Here is an 18,107-nt window from a genome sequence, read left to right as displayed (position 1 = left end):
GTGACATGGAAGAAAAGGGGGTAAAAGCGGAGAGAGAGCACAGAGAGAGGTTAAAAAAGAAAGGGGATGTACGGCACATTAAGGGCAGCGTTAATGGCATGTGGATACACAGAGCAGAGAGGCGGGGAGGGAAAAAAAGTGAGAGTGGTGGAAAGTGAGGAAAGGTTAATAGCTTACAACTGACGGAGGGGAAGAACGTGTGAGGCAGTTTAAGGAAAAAGAGAGGAGTGGAAGGAGGGAGAGATCACACACGTTTCTAAAGCTGACCTCTCAGCCCGACGAGGCCTGAAGCGAGCCGCGGAAAGACAGACAGGAGAGAGAAAGAGAGGGTTATGAAAGGAGGCAGCCGAGAATCCAGGGCATCAGCACGAGGGACGGGCAGGGTTTACACGGAGGGAAATACAAGAGGAGAGAGAGAGTGTGAGAGAGAATGGAGGAAGCAGTTAAATACCATTTTATTGCAAGCCCCTGTGGAGGCCACATTCAAATCTGTGTCTCTGTGCTGAGTGGGTGCAGGATCACATAGAGAAAATAATAGATGGGATGACTGAGGGAACAAGGCTACGAGGAGAAAGGGAAGAAGAAGAAAAGAGGGGAAACTGTGGAGTCTATTAAAGATGGAATTCAAAGGAAACACAGCCTGCCTTTCTCTTCTTTACTTCCAATCTCCCCTCTCTCTTTATAGCCCGTGTTTCATCTCGGGATAATGTCGAACAAATCAGCAAAGCGAGCTTCTGAATTTAAAGCGTCGTTCTCCCGGATGTGAGAATGGCAGTATTTTATCTCTGAGGAATATATGAACCGCTTAGAATACATCTATACCATTTTCAACTTAATATGAAAATGCATTTGTAGATAACCCTGGAAATTTGGGTTGGTATATGTGCAACCTTAACAACCTGAAGGTAATATGATGACAAAATAAAGCACAAATTGGAGCCACAGCTGGTTTATGGCTTGAGGTTAACCCTTCAAGGTTAGCCGTGTCGGTGGTGAGACATAGAGTGAATGTTTAGCCAGTGTGCTGTAATGTGACATAGGGAATATGGGAAGTGAAGAGGCTGTGCAGGAGTTGAATTCATGATTATGCATAGCCCAGTGTGAGCTCAGTGACCTTGAGCTAATATTTATGCGCTGGCCTGGACTGCGCACTCCACTTCTCCCCGTGGCCCTGAAGAGGCCGTGAGTCAGGGAGCGGAGGGCACAGCGAGAGAGGAGGGCAGAGGAGGCTGAGGAAGAAGAAGAAAAGTCATATGATGGAAAGAGAGACAGAGAGAGAGGGAGGAATCAAGGAAAGAGCTGTAAGGTGACACAACTCACCCTCAGGCAGCCACAGTGAAATGGATAGTTGCAGCTAATCATAGGATCTGATCAGTTAATCACCACAGTTGCCCAACACATCTCATTTGAACTTTAGCTTATAAATACGCCACCGGTTACCAATGGATGAACTGCTGGCATGTTAGGTCTGTAACCAATCTCTGCTTAACATCATTGGTGTCAAAGTATCAAATCAAAATATGAATGTTTGCTTTAATCAGTGCAGAGTGCTCCCATGTTAACATTAATGCTGTGGTGAATTAGGTTGTTGGGTAAGCTTCTGAGCTTTAGTTTTCTTGGACTGGATTCCAGCACTAAAGGCAGCAAGGTTGGGAATCCAAACATGGTAACAAATCTACTTTCAGAACAGGATTTTTGCTCCTAAAGTCACATAACATGCCAGAGCACTATTCCACTTTAAAGTAATTTGACGCAACATTGGCGGGGGGGGGGGTGAAGCTCAGGAGGTAGAGCTGGTCTACCACTAATCGGTTCCATCTTCAGCTCATCAGACCACATATAGGAGTATCTTTGGACATGATACTGAACCCCATATGTGAGTGCATGTGAATAGTTAACTGATGAGCACCGTGTGTATGAACAGGTCTATGAATGCATGGGTGAGTGTGACAAGTGTTGTAAAAGCGCTTTGAGTGGTTGAAAGACTAGAAAGGCATGAGACAAGTGGAAGTCCATTTACCATTTACCATACTCATTTAGCAACCCGGGCTTACTTCCAAATATCAAATACTGTTGCTTTGTCAGTGGCTTATCGGCATCAGACATCGAGGCACAGAGACACCCTTTAGCAGCAATATGAGACCTACTGGTTGGCAGCATTTGTTGATGCTGCAGTATAAAGAGTGAGCAAGTGTGCATAGAGACTGGTAGCAAAAATCTAAACCTAGGGAGGTGAACATTCTTACATTCTTAGTTTATTCTGAAAAAGACATTCATTTAACAAGCAGAAACTGTACATTTCCGGTGTTAATGGAAGTTTATATTGACATGCTGTCCCTTATGCAGTAGGGGTACCTAGCATGTCATATTTTGACATGACAGGCCACTGACCAAGCGTTGGTATTTGATAAGTTGGAAGTGAGAATGTGTTACATTTAGGGGACAATAAAGATAGAGACATACAGCATAACAAAGATGAAAAGCTATTCGAAATATAATCGGATTTCAGGTTTTGTCAAATTAAATTGAACCAGCTTGTGTCAACCAATGGTGTGTCTCAAATCACATACTTCCGTTAGTACACTTCCATGTTGTATACTATGTGCATTATATACTTATTGGTATAGTGCGCGAATTTCGACAGGGTAGTGTTGTCTCAAACCAAACATGGCCGTTGTGCATTCACTGGAAATGACGACCACAAATTAGCTAGTTAGCAAACTAGCATTAGCATTATTGTTTGCGGAACCAAATCATTACAGACTGCTAAATTAACCCAATAAACATACTGCTGGCTTATACCCAACAACAGTATAGTGGTGCTTAGTGCAAAACACGTGTATTTGTGCAATGCAGCGACGTTCACGGTCGCACAGTCCTTGGCCGCTATTTCCAGTTTGAAAAGTGGTCCCTCCCCTTCTGCTACGTAGCCAAGATGGCGACCATTGAGGGCGAGAAGTGTCCATAGTTCCACACTCAACTTCTTGACTGTTTTGAGTGCAACATCCAGGTACTCATAGTCAGAGTTGGGTATAACGTGTTACAAAGTAACGTCACAAATTAACGCGTTAGAGTACTTTGATTACTTTTTGCAATAACGAGTAACATAATGCGTTAGTTTGCTGTTTGAGTAGTCAAATACTTGAGTACATTTTCAAGCAAGACATCAGTTACTTCAGTTACTTTTAGAATGCTGGTCCTTCAGTTCTCAAACAGCAACGACTGTCTTTTGGTTCTAATAACGGAGATAACGTTAAACCTATCAGTCTGAAAGAAGTCATGAAGCTTGTGGCTCGCTACGTGGTAGAAGAAATGCTGCCGTTGTCTATGGTGGAGTCTAAAAAAGGTGGAGGAGGACTCGCTGAGTGGAGTCATAAAATCGTGCCGTGACTTGGCCGACAGACATGACACACTACACGATGGTACTCACCAATTATCCCCGGTCGTCTTTCACAGCGTGTGTGATGTTATCGGGTTATTCTTGTCCTATTTTTATTACTTTCACTATTATTTGAGTCACTGTGTCTGTTCATGTGCCAGCCGACATGTTGTTGTAGTCACCTAAAAGCGTCAGCAGATGGCAGGAGCTACATTTGAAGCACCGTACGTAAACATTCAAGCTACTGTTTCCTCCACAAGTTCCTACAAATGTTTCAAAATAAAAGCCTATTTATAAAATGGAGGGATTCTCTTAGCCAAGGTTATAAGGGGCTTTTAATTTGAAAGAAATTTAGGAAGTGTTGAGTTTGAAATGACAGCGCGATATGTTAACTTTATAAAGACAACGGCAGCGGATAAAAAGTAAATATAGATACAGACGGATTAATAAATAACCGATCATCTATAATGTAGTCTGTTTCAAATGAAGCTGGGAGCCTCTGCAGTTGTGGTGAGTAAAAGCCCCGCTGCTATTTGTTAATGTTATTACTTTATGTCCGACTGTGAGGACGTAACGTTGTCTGCTAGCTTGATGCTAATGACAGTAACGTTAACTCAGCGGGCTGACAAAGTGCCTCTGCTGTTTCACACCATCATTTCCCCCTTTTACTCTGTGTGGTAACATCCCTAGAGGAAATATTAAAAACGCTGGGGTGTTGTTGTCATACAGTTGTCTACGGCAGCAGATCGTTCTGTGTTTCTACTGGTCAAAGTGACGGCTGTGATGGGAGAATTGGATCTCAGTGAAGGGCAAGTGGTCCATAACTTTAATTTTGGAGACAAAAAAATGTAGGCTTAGCGCCCTGTGGTCCATTGCCCAATAGGAAATGTAGAATACTCAAAAGTACTTTAAAAGTGCTTGAGTTACTTTTCTCAGGGAGTAACGTTGGAAGTACTTTAAAAGTACTTGAGTTAGGTTACTCAGGGAGTAACGCAGTAAAGTAACTGGTTACTTTTTTAAAAAGTAACGCAGTAAAGTACTTTGATTACTTTTAAAGTAACCCTTACCCAACTCTGCTCATAGTGCACTGCATTTTTCCATACTTCTCAGTGTGAACGCACTCAAAATAGTAAGTGTAAGTACAGAAGTACGTGATTTGAGACACAGCACAAGTCTACAGTGACACAGGCAGTGCCTTGAGGCTTTAATGACCATTGAAAACCAAATTGTAAGATGGATGAAAGTTGAGGTCTAAAGCTATCTAATATTTTTTTAGATATTTTTTGGGGCATTTTGCCTTTAATTGATAGGACAGTCAAGTGTGAGGGGGGAGAGAGAGAGGGAGTGACATGCAGCAAAGGGCCACAGGCTGGAGTTGAACCCGGGCCGCTGCAGTAACAGCCTTGTATATGGGGTGCCTGCTCTATCCACTAAGCCACCGATGCCCCGGACTACTGTTTTTAAGCCCAGAGTTTGGTCTTTTGGCTGATGCCCTCTTGTTTTTTTTAAGCCAAAAGTGACCATATTTGGATAGCTTTTTCTACCAGGCTGTAAAATGTTTATTTCTGTTGTGAAGTTGGGCATTAATATACAGCCTATGGGGATAGAATACTGCAGAGATGACATTTTTTGTTTGTAGGCCAACATGGAAATTAGTGTCACCCTGGTATCTCTGTCATACTGTAAAGCCACTAGGATTTTTCCATTGGATTTTGGAATCATTGCAGAAAATAAGCTCTCTGGCAAATAAAAGCTCATAATACTTACACATTTTGTTCAGCAAGATAATCTCCAAACCCCACTGTTATTATTTTTGAAGCATAAATGCAATTTCCAGAAATATAAAGCTAATTTTAGGCTATAAACAAACTACATATGGTCAGCATGGTGACATTCTGTAGTCTCATTAAGTCACTTGTTAGCAATTGCCTTTTTAAGACACCTAAACACTTCAAAATTCACAAATAGGGTATTTTCTGATGTATTTTATTCCTTATGTCAGGCATCTAACCAAAAACTTATAAAAAAACAAAACAAAAACAGATTTACTTCAAGATGATGGAACCAGGAGTGTTAAAATGGTAACTCGTTTATGGGATTTACGATTCATTCCTGCACCACTCTATAGGCTTGCTTTGGTTTGAGCCTCAAGTGGCCATTTGATGAACTGCAGTTTTTTTCACTTCCATGTTGACTTTATTTTCAGCCCTGGAGGTTGCTGCTGGAAGCTAACTGAAAGACAAAGACTTTATTTGGATTATGAGAGCCTTAATTCTTGTGAATTTGAATGAGCAAGTCTGTTTTGGCGGCTATGTTGTCTTGTTGTTGTTGTTTTGTTCTTTTAAAACCTACTACTTAAACTATGTTTGTTATGGCGAACATGTAGATAAACAGTCGCCTATTTACACATCCAACAGACGCAGAGCCACATTATCATTCATTTGAAGTCGTGTTTCTGGCCACCTGGCAAATGTAAATCCAATATTCACTATCTTTTAGTTGTGTTTTTAAATCCTGACCAGAATATCTGGCTCTTTGACTGTTAAATGCTCCCTGTTCCCCAGCCAGTCTGTCTGCCGTTTGTGGCTGGACAGGCAGTGTACAGTGGGTTTATGAGAGCTTTTTTGTTAAAAACAGCTGCCTGCTGAGGCTGAAAACAAGGAAGATAAAAGCTATGAGAGTGAACCAAACAGTTAAACTGTGATACCAAAATAACAAGCACAAAGACACCGGACAATTTTGAAAATTTTCATTAATTGTTGATATAAAAATAGGGATTAGAGCAGCTTTAAATTTCTCTAGCATTGTTATAAAAACATTAGTATTTTAATTAATGTTTTTGAACACTTATTCCTTCCGGAAACTGGGTGGTTATTTGTACCCAACAGCTGGTGTGAGCAGTGGAAGCCAAGGGAGAGAGGGAGGTGGCTTGGGCCACGGAGAGGAGGAGGCGCGTGGCAAGGGCAGGTCAGAAGAAGAGAGTGGGGTCAGGATGAGATGAGCAGCAGGCCAGGGAAGAGCAGTGAGCAGGTGATAGGTGGCACCTGGTGGGAGGGGAGGCGGGTGACAGAGGTGAAGAAGTAGGAGGAGGAAGATGGGAGGAAAAGAGGAGGAGGAGGGGAATCTTCTTTTCAGCTTGCTGACAGATGCAGGCACACAGGTTAATATTTTAATGCATCCTGAGAGGCATGCCAGGGCCAACACAAACACATGCTGAGATAATTCAACTGCAGTGACACACTCTATTAATATAGTATATAGTATATACTGTCCACACCTTGTAAAATTATATTAAAAGCACAAGGACCCTACAGACATGTTCCAACAGTACAGTACAGTGTGCTCTATATTTTTAAAGTAGGTCTATATGATATTCAGAGCATCTCTATGACTCAGAAGTTGTCTGCACACAGCTCTCAACATAGAGGTGGACGACCACTAGCAGCTAATGGTGCTAACAGTGTGAACGGTGCTAACACTGGCAACATTGCTGACAGAGCCAGTGCTGTTAAATGAATACTTCACTTGCAAAATGACCATGTTAGTGCACACACGGCAAGACTGTCTAACACAACAAAGAACAGAGATCCTCGGATTACAACACACACAGAGTGAGTGTGACATTATTCTTTGCTCAGGATGCCTTCACTACACTATATCATTTAATACCAAATAGTTATTTGCTGCTGTATCAGTGCTCTGAATATTCCTGCACATTGCAAAATATAATTACTTTATTATTCTTTGTTTATATGGCTGTAACTGTTTTCACATCACAGTCTAAAACAACCTGTTCATTTGGAGCAAATAAAAAAAGAAAAAAAAAATCTAAAATCAATCGTGCCCCCTCCCCCCTTCACAAAAACTCAATACTAATCACAAAATAATGAAAAAGATAAAAAAGCACTTGAAATCCCCTTTCATTCCTACTCCTTTTCCTTTACACACACACAGACACACACAGGCAGACAGACACACACACACACACACACACACACATGAAATCACGCAGACTTTTGGTTCCTAATGGTAAAAGCCATTCCTCTTGGCAGTGGCACGCAGTGGCATATATGTGGGCGATTTGCCCTTTAAATGTACAGCAGTGAGTTAAGCCTCCAGTGGCCTTTTCCAAGCTCGTCTCCTTCGGCTAAAAATATGATGTGAAGTATACACCACCAGAGTGGAGCACTGAAGCAATAAAACACAAACAATCGCCCGACGAGCCGCCACACACACACTTACAAACACACTCCCTCTCATACATCAGCTGATTATGATAATCAAAAGTGGGATTTGCATACTCTGAGGCTAAAAGCACAGTTTTGTCCTGAATAATGTATTGCAGAGGAAGGGAACAGTGGCAAGATGCATTGAACAGCTTATGGTGTAAAAAGGAAAAGTCTAATAATGATGAATAATGAATGTTCTATTAGGAAGTGTGTGAGTGGGAGGAAGTGTGTGTGAGTGTGACAGAGAGGGATTTCACAGTCTGTGTGTGTATGTGTGTGGTGTGTGTTGAAGTGGAGGCCACACAGCGTGCCCTCCAGAGACAGACTGAATTAGATCAAACGAGAACAGGGCAACATGTCCACACCACAACTGAATTAAAGAGGCAATCGACGCTAACCAAACTTCAATGCTGAATCAATGGTGGATCAATGCTAAACAATTAACTGCCGCTCCTCATGACGTATTTAAACAGTGTCTGGCTGTAAGACAAACAGACAAGGAGCGAGAGGAGACTGTTTTCAATACTGTCTGACATTTTACTGCAAGCGCAGAACAAAAGGGAATTTCCCCCCACATTCGCTGCGAGAATGGGTTTGATTGAAAGTTCAGACGGAATTTAAAACTTGTCACAGTACAAAGGTCTTCTTCCTCAGAAGTCACAAGTGCTCCTCAGAGGCTGGCTGCTCTCTGCTTCTGTTGCTGTTGGGGGGGTTTATGTTCGAGTGGCTCTGCATAATTGGAAGGTGTTTTTGTTATGTGTGTCTGCATTGATTAGCAAGGAGAGCCGAGCAGTCGGAGTAGAGCGAGCAAATTTGCATGCATGTGTGTGTCACACCTGTGAGAAACACAATTTGCATACTTTTTATGGATGTTTTATGTGGTTATAATGGTTTGTGTTAGCCCAGCAGGGAGTGTTTTCACATCACGACAATTATCGTCTTTATTGAAATTGTGGTGAAAGAATTTTAAAGGTAAAGTATAACTTGGCTCTTATTCTCATAGTTTTGGCATCATTTCTGTTTTTTATGATAACATTATACTCACTGTCGTAATAACTACAGTATTGGCAGGGCAAGAAACAAGCAGTGAGGTGATTAGACGGGATGTAAGTAAGCCAACAGTTTATAAATCATCTAATCCACTTGATTTAAAGGTAAAATAAATCACAATTGTGTGCACAAATATTATTGATAATAAATCCCTCATTGCCCTGAAAAAAACAGACCCTTGGTCTGTTCACTGTGATGGATGTTTATCAAGGACAATTTTGGTAAAAGCTTTTACCATTTGGCTTGTTTCTTTGTTTTTAATATGTTTGACTAATTTTTAGCAGTGCCAATGTTTCCACATCCCAGCAAGTGAAATCGGTTATAATCAGCGATAGAAATGATGCCCAAAACTATGACAATAACACCCAAATTATAATTTTTTCCTTTGATATAATCAGTGACTTGTTAGGGACTGTATGCAAATTAAATGTGCCTGGTGTGCTTATTCAGTGACAGTATTAATAAACGTTGATTTAGTAGCTCTTGGTTTGAACACATTTTTAGTGTTATATTATGGCAAGAGCTAATTTGGCATTGCTTTATTTTATGGGTTTACAATTTCTGAATAATTTACTCATAATTTCCAATATATTTTCTGGAAATAACCAGGTAATGTGGTAGCAATTATAGGACAAATAAAATCACAGTGTTAAATCAGTCCTGTTCCAGTGAATTAGTTCAGTTAATAGTTAGTATATCTAATGATAAATAAGGAATGATGCGTATTAACTTGGGTTTAAATTAGGCTTTTGTTTCAGGGAAAGTCCTATTTCTTCCAAACTAGTACTAAGGGAGACTCTTGTTTATTTGTTTGTTTGTTTGTTTCTTAAATGACACCTAAGGCAGTGATACTGATAAGTTTTCAATGTAGTGAGTCCCTGGGACCTACAAGTGGTCAATCATTGAGTCATTGAGTCATTTGAGTGTCCCCAAGAAATCTAGTGTTTTCATGACAAATTGAAGGGTTGAACTTGTGTTTGATGTTATATGGTTCTCTTCTAAAATCCCCCAAATGGAAACTTTATTCATAAAACCATTAGACAGTATATGTGTCTTCATACAGTCTGTTTACAAAACATTATACAAATATCACATCTTTTTAATTGATTTTAGAGCACACCCAAATCATCTATCCACTATCAAGTAAATCAAATGTGATATATGATTTTCATATGTTATATTCCCATAGAAATAGAATTTCTATTGGTAATCCATTAAAATTTATATAAGCTACTGTATAAATGTAATGGTTCAATGCTTATTCTCCTACTTTCTGAGTCTTCCTTTAACTTTTCCTTTTAACTTTTTGAGACATATGACATATGTGCTAAGAAACGTGTCCCCTGGACAGTAAAACATCATCGGGTCATCATTGACACAATCACAGTATCACAATGTAGCATTATCAAAGGGGAAAAAAATAGGGCGTGTCTCCTGCTTTTATGGCAGACGTTGCAAAGTGAGATCAGAGAAATGTCTGTAGTAATATCCTACATATTCATGAATTAGGGCACATTTTATGAACCTAAAAATGTAAGGTAATTGTCTATCCAAGTCTCCCCAAGACCTGGTCGCTGACACAGTCGCCTTCGTGCACAGAGTTTTATAGAGCCAGCTGGCTGGTCGACAGACAGGTGACAGATCTGTGCAGAGCACCAGAACAAAAACAAAGACAGTATTAAATAACATCCAAAACACAAGTTTCACCCTCAGTGGTTACTGTGACATATAAAAAATAAGTAAGTGTATGACGCCACTGTTTCTATTAATACAGCATGGATTTGTTGTTCACAATGTAGCATTATCTAGGAAAATAATAGGGTGCATCTCCCGATGCATCGATAGCGAGTTCACTGCGTTCTTTCAGATTTGAATGTGTCAGGGATGCAGGACGTGTTCCTAGCAACATCTCTTCTTAAATTGAGCTTCTTTCCCAACTCAAATCAGTTAACCTCACCATTTAATTATGATGGCTTACCTGTTATATTTAAATCACACGGATGCAGTTAATCCCTTCCTTGAATTTGAGAGACATCACCAGAGCCTTCTATACTTGTATCCACACACTTGTTTGTGTTTGTATATGTGTGTGTAGGTGTTTGTGTGTTATAGCTCGAACTCCTGAGGTCCAGATGGGGTTCCATTGCTCTCCAGATGGGAAAGAGAGCGGAGACGTCTGATGATGGCAGAGCTGATCACAGCCAGCCCAGAGAGTTGTTGACTTTAATTACTAGTCGCTGTGTAGATGTTGGCCTCAGCTTTGTGCTGTGCTCTATTAACCGCCCTACACTTCCTGGCCTGTTCTCAACTGTTTCTTCTCTCTCCAGGTCAGGCGCTGCTCACACTCACAGGCACACATTAAGTACACATACACACATACACATACACATACACATACACACACATATTCTTAGTCACGCCTTGGCTTCTTGTCCACTCTGTGCAATGACTGTGCCAAGTGGAGGTTCAGCCAGGGCAGAAGGAGACTCAGAGTCATTACACCTCTTTCTTTGAAGCCACCGTGGCCAACACACACACACATATGTGCACACACCTGGAAAGATTGTTGTTAAAATGGTCACGTATAGTATGAGACACACATGCACACAAACGCACACACACGCACAAACACTTACACATACCCTCAAGCAAAACTAATGATATCTCAGTGGTAGGTAGGCTGGCCACAAGGCACAGTTTCATTTCAAACAGGCTCTCTGAACTCATATGGGCCCTGTCCCAAATTAATTTCGCTGCCGTTTTCCCTGATCGGCCCTGTTTCTTCAGACATCTCTCTGAATTGGTGGGCCTGCTCCAAATCGATTGGCTGACCCTGTCCCCTCTGCCCTGCTTGACACTCCCTGGCTGATATGAAAGAGCTGGCTCACTCCCAGCCCCTGGCGATACCACCACCCAGCTTTGCAGTGGAATTTGACTGGGGGCTCACGGTTGTCCTATAGGCCTGCGGTTCTTTTGAAGTCACCACACAGAAGATGAATAGCTTCCCCTCCTCCTTGCAGAGGAGATTGGAGGATATTCTCACACCTGCCTGCGTGCCCTCACAAACTCTCCCTCATGTGTTCGGGGAGTTGAACCTTGCTGCCAATCGCAGGGCTCAGCGGTGTCGCTGTACGCCTTTTGGCATTTCACGTGAGCTGCCAGCCGATTTTCCACAGTTTGTAATTTTTCCTGCTACTGTAACCTCACCTCCCTCTCCGCCTCACACAAGCACAGCGACCACATACACACACTGAATTTGTGGGGGGAAAACATCCACATTCATTAGGCTAATGCATGGCGGTGGAAAAAAACACATTTTCCTGGTGTTTTTATGATTTATTGTGCAGCAGAAATGTGAAATTGTGTATATGGGGTATTAGTTATTTAAGTGATTTAGAGGTTGGCAGAGTACTTTTCCTCCTCGTTTCGTGATTTATGGTTATTGCAAAAATGTGAAATTGAGTATATGAGTATAAGCATATTACCTTATGATAATATAAGTAATTGAAGAGATTTAGGAGTCTGGGGAGGCTGGGTGTTGCATACACAACTGGTGCCAGGGAAAATGGAAATGGCAGCTTATCAGACTGAAATCACTCTCCAAGCAGAGGTGACACATCAGTAAATTTGGCTTTTGTGGCCAGTGGCTTCATATTGTTTGGCTCTTGATATATTTGATGGTATATCAGGGGGATATGAAACGCAGGAGTTATGAGATGTCATATTATTCAAGTTAAGCGGATGTGAAAGATGGTGATACCCAGTTGTTGTTATAATATTGTTTGGATATTCTTGCACACTGACAGGTGGCTGAAAGATATTCCAAGGCTCTGCCATAAAATATCCATAGCCATTATATCTGGTTAAGTGCGTTTTCCTTATTATACTTTCCTATTAATCTAGGAGGAACAGATAAGGGTGAGGGGTCAGCTTTAAATGGATTTGGTTTCCTTCGGCTGGGCTCTCCTGCTCCAGAATGACTCTGAGCGGTGCTTTCAATCAGCTCTGCCACCGCTCACTGTGGTAATGATGGCCGGGGCTTCATTAAGAAGCTCGTTAAGTCCCCTCGTTAAGCTGCAGGGCCGTTAAGACTTTGATTGTTAATGGCTCTTCGTTAAGAAGAGTGAGGAACCGGCCTCCCATGGTGGTCCTGACCAGCCGGGTGTTTTGGCCAATTGGCCCCAGTTGGCCCCCACAGAAGATGGAGGATGAGAGCATGCCTAAACTCAGTGCAGGTTGAAATTTAAGACTTTTCAATGAACTTGTGTGACCCTGGCTGCAACAATATACAATTTGTTTTAATAACAAAACCTGTAAAGGCACACTGGTAGTGCGACAAAGCAAATGGCTGCAGCTCAGTTTTTATCACTGAACTGTACAATTTAATACAAAAACAAACAAAAGCAGGGCAGCCAAAACTATGATGGAATAACATGACCTAATAGCTTACCTGCTGGTTGCCAAGATACTGTAGATATGGCCCATTGTTGGCTTTGTACATGTAGATTTTTCTATGGGTGGTGATAAGTAAAGTGTGTGTGTTTCTTTTGGCACACTGGTACTTTCAGGCAGTCAAGCTCACACTGTTCTGCTCACCCTGTACTGATTGTGCACAGTTTCCTTGTCATTTTGAAATAGATTGTGAAATTGAGGCACACACTAGTTTGCCTGAACATTTGCAGCACTTTTTTCTGCCAGGTTTGTAAATTGTACCAGAGCTATCTGTAAGAGGTCAGTGAGGGAGGTCATTTGTTTACTTTGCTATAGCTATAGATGGTGCGCGAACACATATTTGAGCTGGGCAGAGAAATCTGATCACAAGTGGTCACTGGAGATGGATCCTAAGAGCCTATGCAGTCTGTCTTAAATGCAACCTGGGTTTGCAGTGCTATTGCCAATCTATATAAGGACTGATGTGAGAAGGGCAATATGAGCTGTGGCTGATTATATGACTGATGAATGAGTTATGAGCAGGGGACAGCTGTTGGACAGGATGATTATGGTCTGGATTGGCCTTTTTTCATTAGGTACATTTTGATATACCACGTTTGGAAAATCACAGGTGTAAATAATACAATTCCATTTAGCTGCTTCAGTTTCAGGGTCCTGATACTCTGAAAGTGATACCGATACCAACAGAGTACTTTATTCAATACCCATAATGTGAATGGAGTGACGTGTAGTATAGACATACTTTCAAATGTGTTGGTGGCATCTCAGCACACTGAACTGCCAACTCCTTCAAATACACTAGATTGGACTGTATGGGCTGTAGCTGCTGCTGCAGGAGTGTAAGCTCTGGTCCGGGGGTCAGTCACCAGATCCTGCCAGATGCACACACAGTAACTGCTAGCATCGGTTAACATAACCTAATGATTATTAACTGGTTTAATGATGGAGTTGTGTTGAAAAAAGTGCACAAGTCTACACTGAGAAAAGTTATGTGATGATGTATTGAAATGATTTGCCAATCAAAATGAGCTTTTTGAGAGTTTTCATACTTGAAAAAATATAATGTTCAGAGAAAATTGTTGATACACCTCAGCATGATAATGCAGTCCTTTGCCCAATGTGTCTGCTCAGTATGTTTTATAAATGAGGTTAAATACGGGGCTTCCCTGGCAAAGCTCATGCTCTACTATCTGACCATTAGATAAGTAGTTCACAAACGAGTGCACCCAGACACAACTGCTCATGAGCACCGCAGAGCTGTGTACGGGTATTGACATAAAAGCAATGTATAGCTGTATCTTGGTTGAAATATAAATTCTTAATACTAACATACAAAGTTTATGGAGCTGTTTGAGATGTGTCTGTGGACATTTTTTTATACTTTTTTTTTTTATGCAAGACGGTCAGTTAGCAAGCTTGTTAGCTTGTTAGCTTAGCTTGGATGTTTTCACATTTCTAAGCTTACAGTGGTAAATGTTTGGTATTTACAGAAAAAGATGTTAGGTGAATTATGAATTTAACACATGGTCACTTCAGTTAATGACACAATAGTTCCACAGGCTAACTATTAGCTAACTACAAATAGGAACAGAGGTAACATGAACATTAGTGATGGGTGAAAATGAACAAACACATTTTTTTAAATGACTCTTTTTGTTCTGTATGTACCTGGTCAGCCTGTTGTAGGTTTGAGTGCTCATGAATCCCCGTCTTTCCCACTTGCTGTTCTGATAGGGTACTGCCTTACACCGCCTGCTATGGTGAGTGAACAAGACGTGTTAAACCAGAATTTAGTGGAGACCACCGCTCAAGGCCAATGTTGTATTCACGTGTTTCTTGGATGGTTGTTCTTCATCCTCGGTGTGTTCATCAGCATCAAATTGTAAATTGTCGAAACAACATGGACGCTACCGAGCATTTATTGCTCAGAGCATTTAAAGAAAACATTGATGATGAAGAGCGAAAGAAACCATTTAGTTGAGACATGAAATTTAACAGTGGACTAATTTTTCAGATTATTCCGACACCACATAAATGCAGCACAAGGCTGATATATCTGAGACGTCTGCTACATTTCCCTCAAGGAGGAGAGATCGTTGGTCAGTGACCTTTATGTAACATCATACTGAGCTTACACAGCCCACCTTCATACAAGAGGGATTCTGAATCAATGCATAAAATGAATATTTTATCTTTACCAATGTCAACATGTACATGATGACTGGTAATGCATTGAAGACAAGTTTTGTCCGGCGGGCAGCACTAGCTATCGTATGTGATTGTACTATAATGGAGTGTCACAAAGTATGGTCACACCATACTTTGTGAAAAGTATTAAAACTCAACAGGTTTGAAAGGTTCGATACATTTGCATGAATCAAGTTGAAAGAACTGAGACCCCTAAGTTACATTACAGGATGCATGGATATAGACAAAAGACGTCAGAGCAGCTTAAGTTCTATTTCTAGTTCCCTGAGTGCATACTGCTCTCACACAACACCCTCTATGTTGGCTAGAGTGCTTTTAGATTTTCCAATTTGCATCATCATTTGAATAAAGGGATCTTTTCAAGGTGAAGTGTTGTTTAACTTTTGACTTTGCGCCAAATTGTTCACACAATTTTCTCTTTCAACTTGCAGATAGTCTGAACTTATGATTGCTTTCTTAGCTATAAACAACCTTGTCAACATCCGTACTTATCGTTTACCCCCTGGGAAGCTGGCGTATCCATGCCATTTCTCCCGCCTTGCAAAACTGCGATCCTCAAAGTAAATGAACATTTCGATTCACAGTATCCATTCTCATTTCATTTAGCAAATGTGCTTAGCTGTTGCCATGCAACAATGCTTTCCTGAGCTAACCTACCCATCCCCTTCCCAGCCGGCTCTTTGCTCTTCTCTCCATCTAAAGTCACAATGTCACACTTTCTTGCGAGAGGTGGCTAATTTAGCACTGTTCTTTTTTTTTTTTTGGTCACAGTTGCTATTCGATCCACGTAGGTGTGGGGTAATGAGATTGAATCTTGATGTGCTGGGTGCATCCCGCTGGCGTGTCTCTCTCGTCGGGGACGGAGGACAGTGTGGAGCCTTCCCTGATATTACCTCTCCCTGCATGAGAGGACGCTGGTCGCTCTGCTGCTCTGCCATCCCGCCAGGCGCTGATCCAATAAAGCTCAACACAAGGCTGTGATCGATACAGCATGTCCCACTCCCATGCACCCCTCTACTCTCCCTTATACACACCTATTAGTTAGGGAATAATTGATTGGCCTACTGTTCATTATTCCTTTGATTTGGTGCTTTCATTAAATAGCCAGGGTACTGCATGTGCGCAGACTAGTAAGCTCTCCACAGCTGCTGGGAAGTGAATAGAGGCTTTAAGAGTGAGCAGCAGAGTATGTGTTCTGGATATCATTGGAGATCAAGGAGATCCTGGTTCATAACTGTTCAGACTGCAGGAATAGAGACATGAGACCTAGTACAATGCGAGGAAAGTGTGTGAGAGAGAGGGAGGTATTGTGCGTATTTCTTTTGTCTGCCTCTGTTTAAATTCATTATATCCTGGAGGCATGCAGAGGATAATCTGCTTGTTTTGTCTTCAATGCCTGTCTCGTAAAAACAAACTTAATTTTTAACTGGTGTTTACTCTTGTCTTTCTTTTCCACCCTGTTTGTCCCTGTCTGTCCTTCCCTCTCACATCTTTTCACTTTCTATTTCCCCTGTTTTTCCTTTTACTTCATTGCCTCCATTTAATCTGTTTTGTTCCTCACTCTCTTCGCCCCTCTTGCCATCCTCTCTCACCTAGCTCCACACCGACATGGACAGGAATGATGGACGCACTAAGTATGTCCTGCGAGGCGAAGGGGCGGGTTCGGTCTTTGTGATAGACGAGAAGACCGGTAACATCCACGTTACCAAGCCGCTCGACCGTGAGGAGAAGGACGAGTACCGTCTCATCGCCACGGCCACCGACAGGCAGACAGACCGTGCCCTGGAGCCCTCGTCACAGTTCATAATTCGGGTGCAGGACATCAACGACAACCCGCCTGTCTTTGACGAAGGGCCGTACAGCGCCACCGTGCCTGAGATGGCAAATATAGGTACTGAAAGCACAGTGGGCAGTGGGGCGACGAGAGTATGGAGCTCAAAGTGTTCAATATTAAATAAATGCATAAGAAATCAACAATAATCAATCATATGAATAAATGAAATGCAATAACAAATCAAACCTCAAATTTTAAACTTAATTTTATTATTGAAATGTTTATGCCAAAAAACATTTTTTTTAAAAGTCTCTTAATATTTCATTAAGACATTTTCCCAATGTTACTTTAACTTCATGATGCCACTTTTCATGAAAGTGGAGTTGTCACCAGTGCCCACCCACCTCACCTATCAGCCAGTCAGCATGTGACCCCAACCTCTTAGCAGACATATCAGCTGTTATCAAGTTTAGCCAGCTAGCTCTTGTTAGTTAGGGCACCAAAATGCTAAATTAATTCTGAATCAACCAACTAGGGACTGGGTCTATAAATAAACACAGTGCACAGCTGCAGGATATTATACAACAGTTAGTTCCAACTAAGCGGCAACCTCCAAGGCTGAGAAATGAAGCCAATGTGGAAGTGCCAAAAGCTGCATTTCACTGAATGATCCCCATAGACCACCATGTAAAAATGCCAAACTTTACACCAGAATTAAACATGTTTCCAGCCTGGTACAAAAAAATGTTTTGGTCTCTATAGCTAATTCAACATTCATGACAACTGTACAGGGGGGAAATTTTTATAACACAACCATTTACTTTTTATTAAGGCCCACAGTTACACATATTTAAGGGCGGGGCTGCTTGATTGAGAGGCTGTCTGTGAGGCGTCAATACCGATCTCTGCAGCCTGTGAGTCAAATCTACCCCCCTCTCTCGTCTTAATATGTCACTTCTGGCTCCAATAAACCAAGATGGCGATGCCTGAAATGCTGAACTGGAGGCTTCAAAAT

General features: G+C 41.6%; 1 protein-coding gene across 1 annotated transcript in view; it reads left to right on the top strand.

Annotated features, from left to right (window-relative positions):
• The window catches only part of LOC126382477 (uncharacterized), a 112,202-nt gene that overhangs the window by 10,264 nt on the left and 83,831 nt on the right, over positions 1 to 18,107 (top strand). The window contains exon 2 of the mRNA XM_050032362.1: positions 16,915 to 17,209. Coding sequence (XP_049888319.1) covers positions 16,915 to 17,209 — 295 coding nt within the window. The remainder of the gene's footprint in view (positions 1 to 16,914; positions 17,210 to 18,107) is intronic.

This window comes from Epinephelus moara, chromosome 21 (genome assembly GCF_006386435.1).
Source record: "Epinephelus moara isolate mb chromosome 21, YSFRI_EMoa_1.0, whole genome shotgun sequence".
Lineage (NCBI taxonomy): Eukaryota > Metazoa > Chordata > Actinopteri > Perciformes > Serranidae > Epinephelus > Epinephelus moara.
The sequence above is the reverse complement of the archived record's forward strand: the minus strand, read 5'-3'. Positions and strand labels throughout refer to the sequence as shown.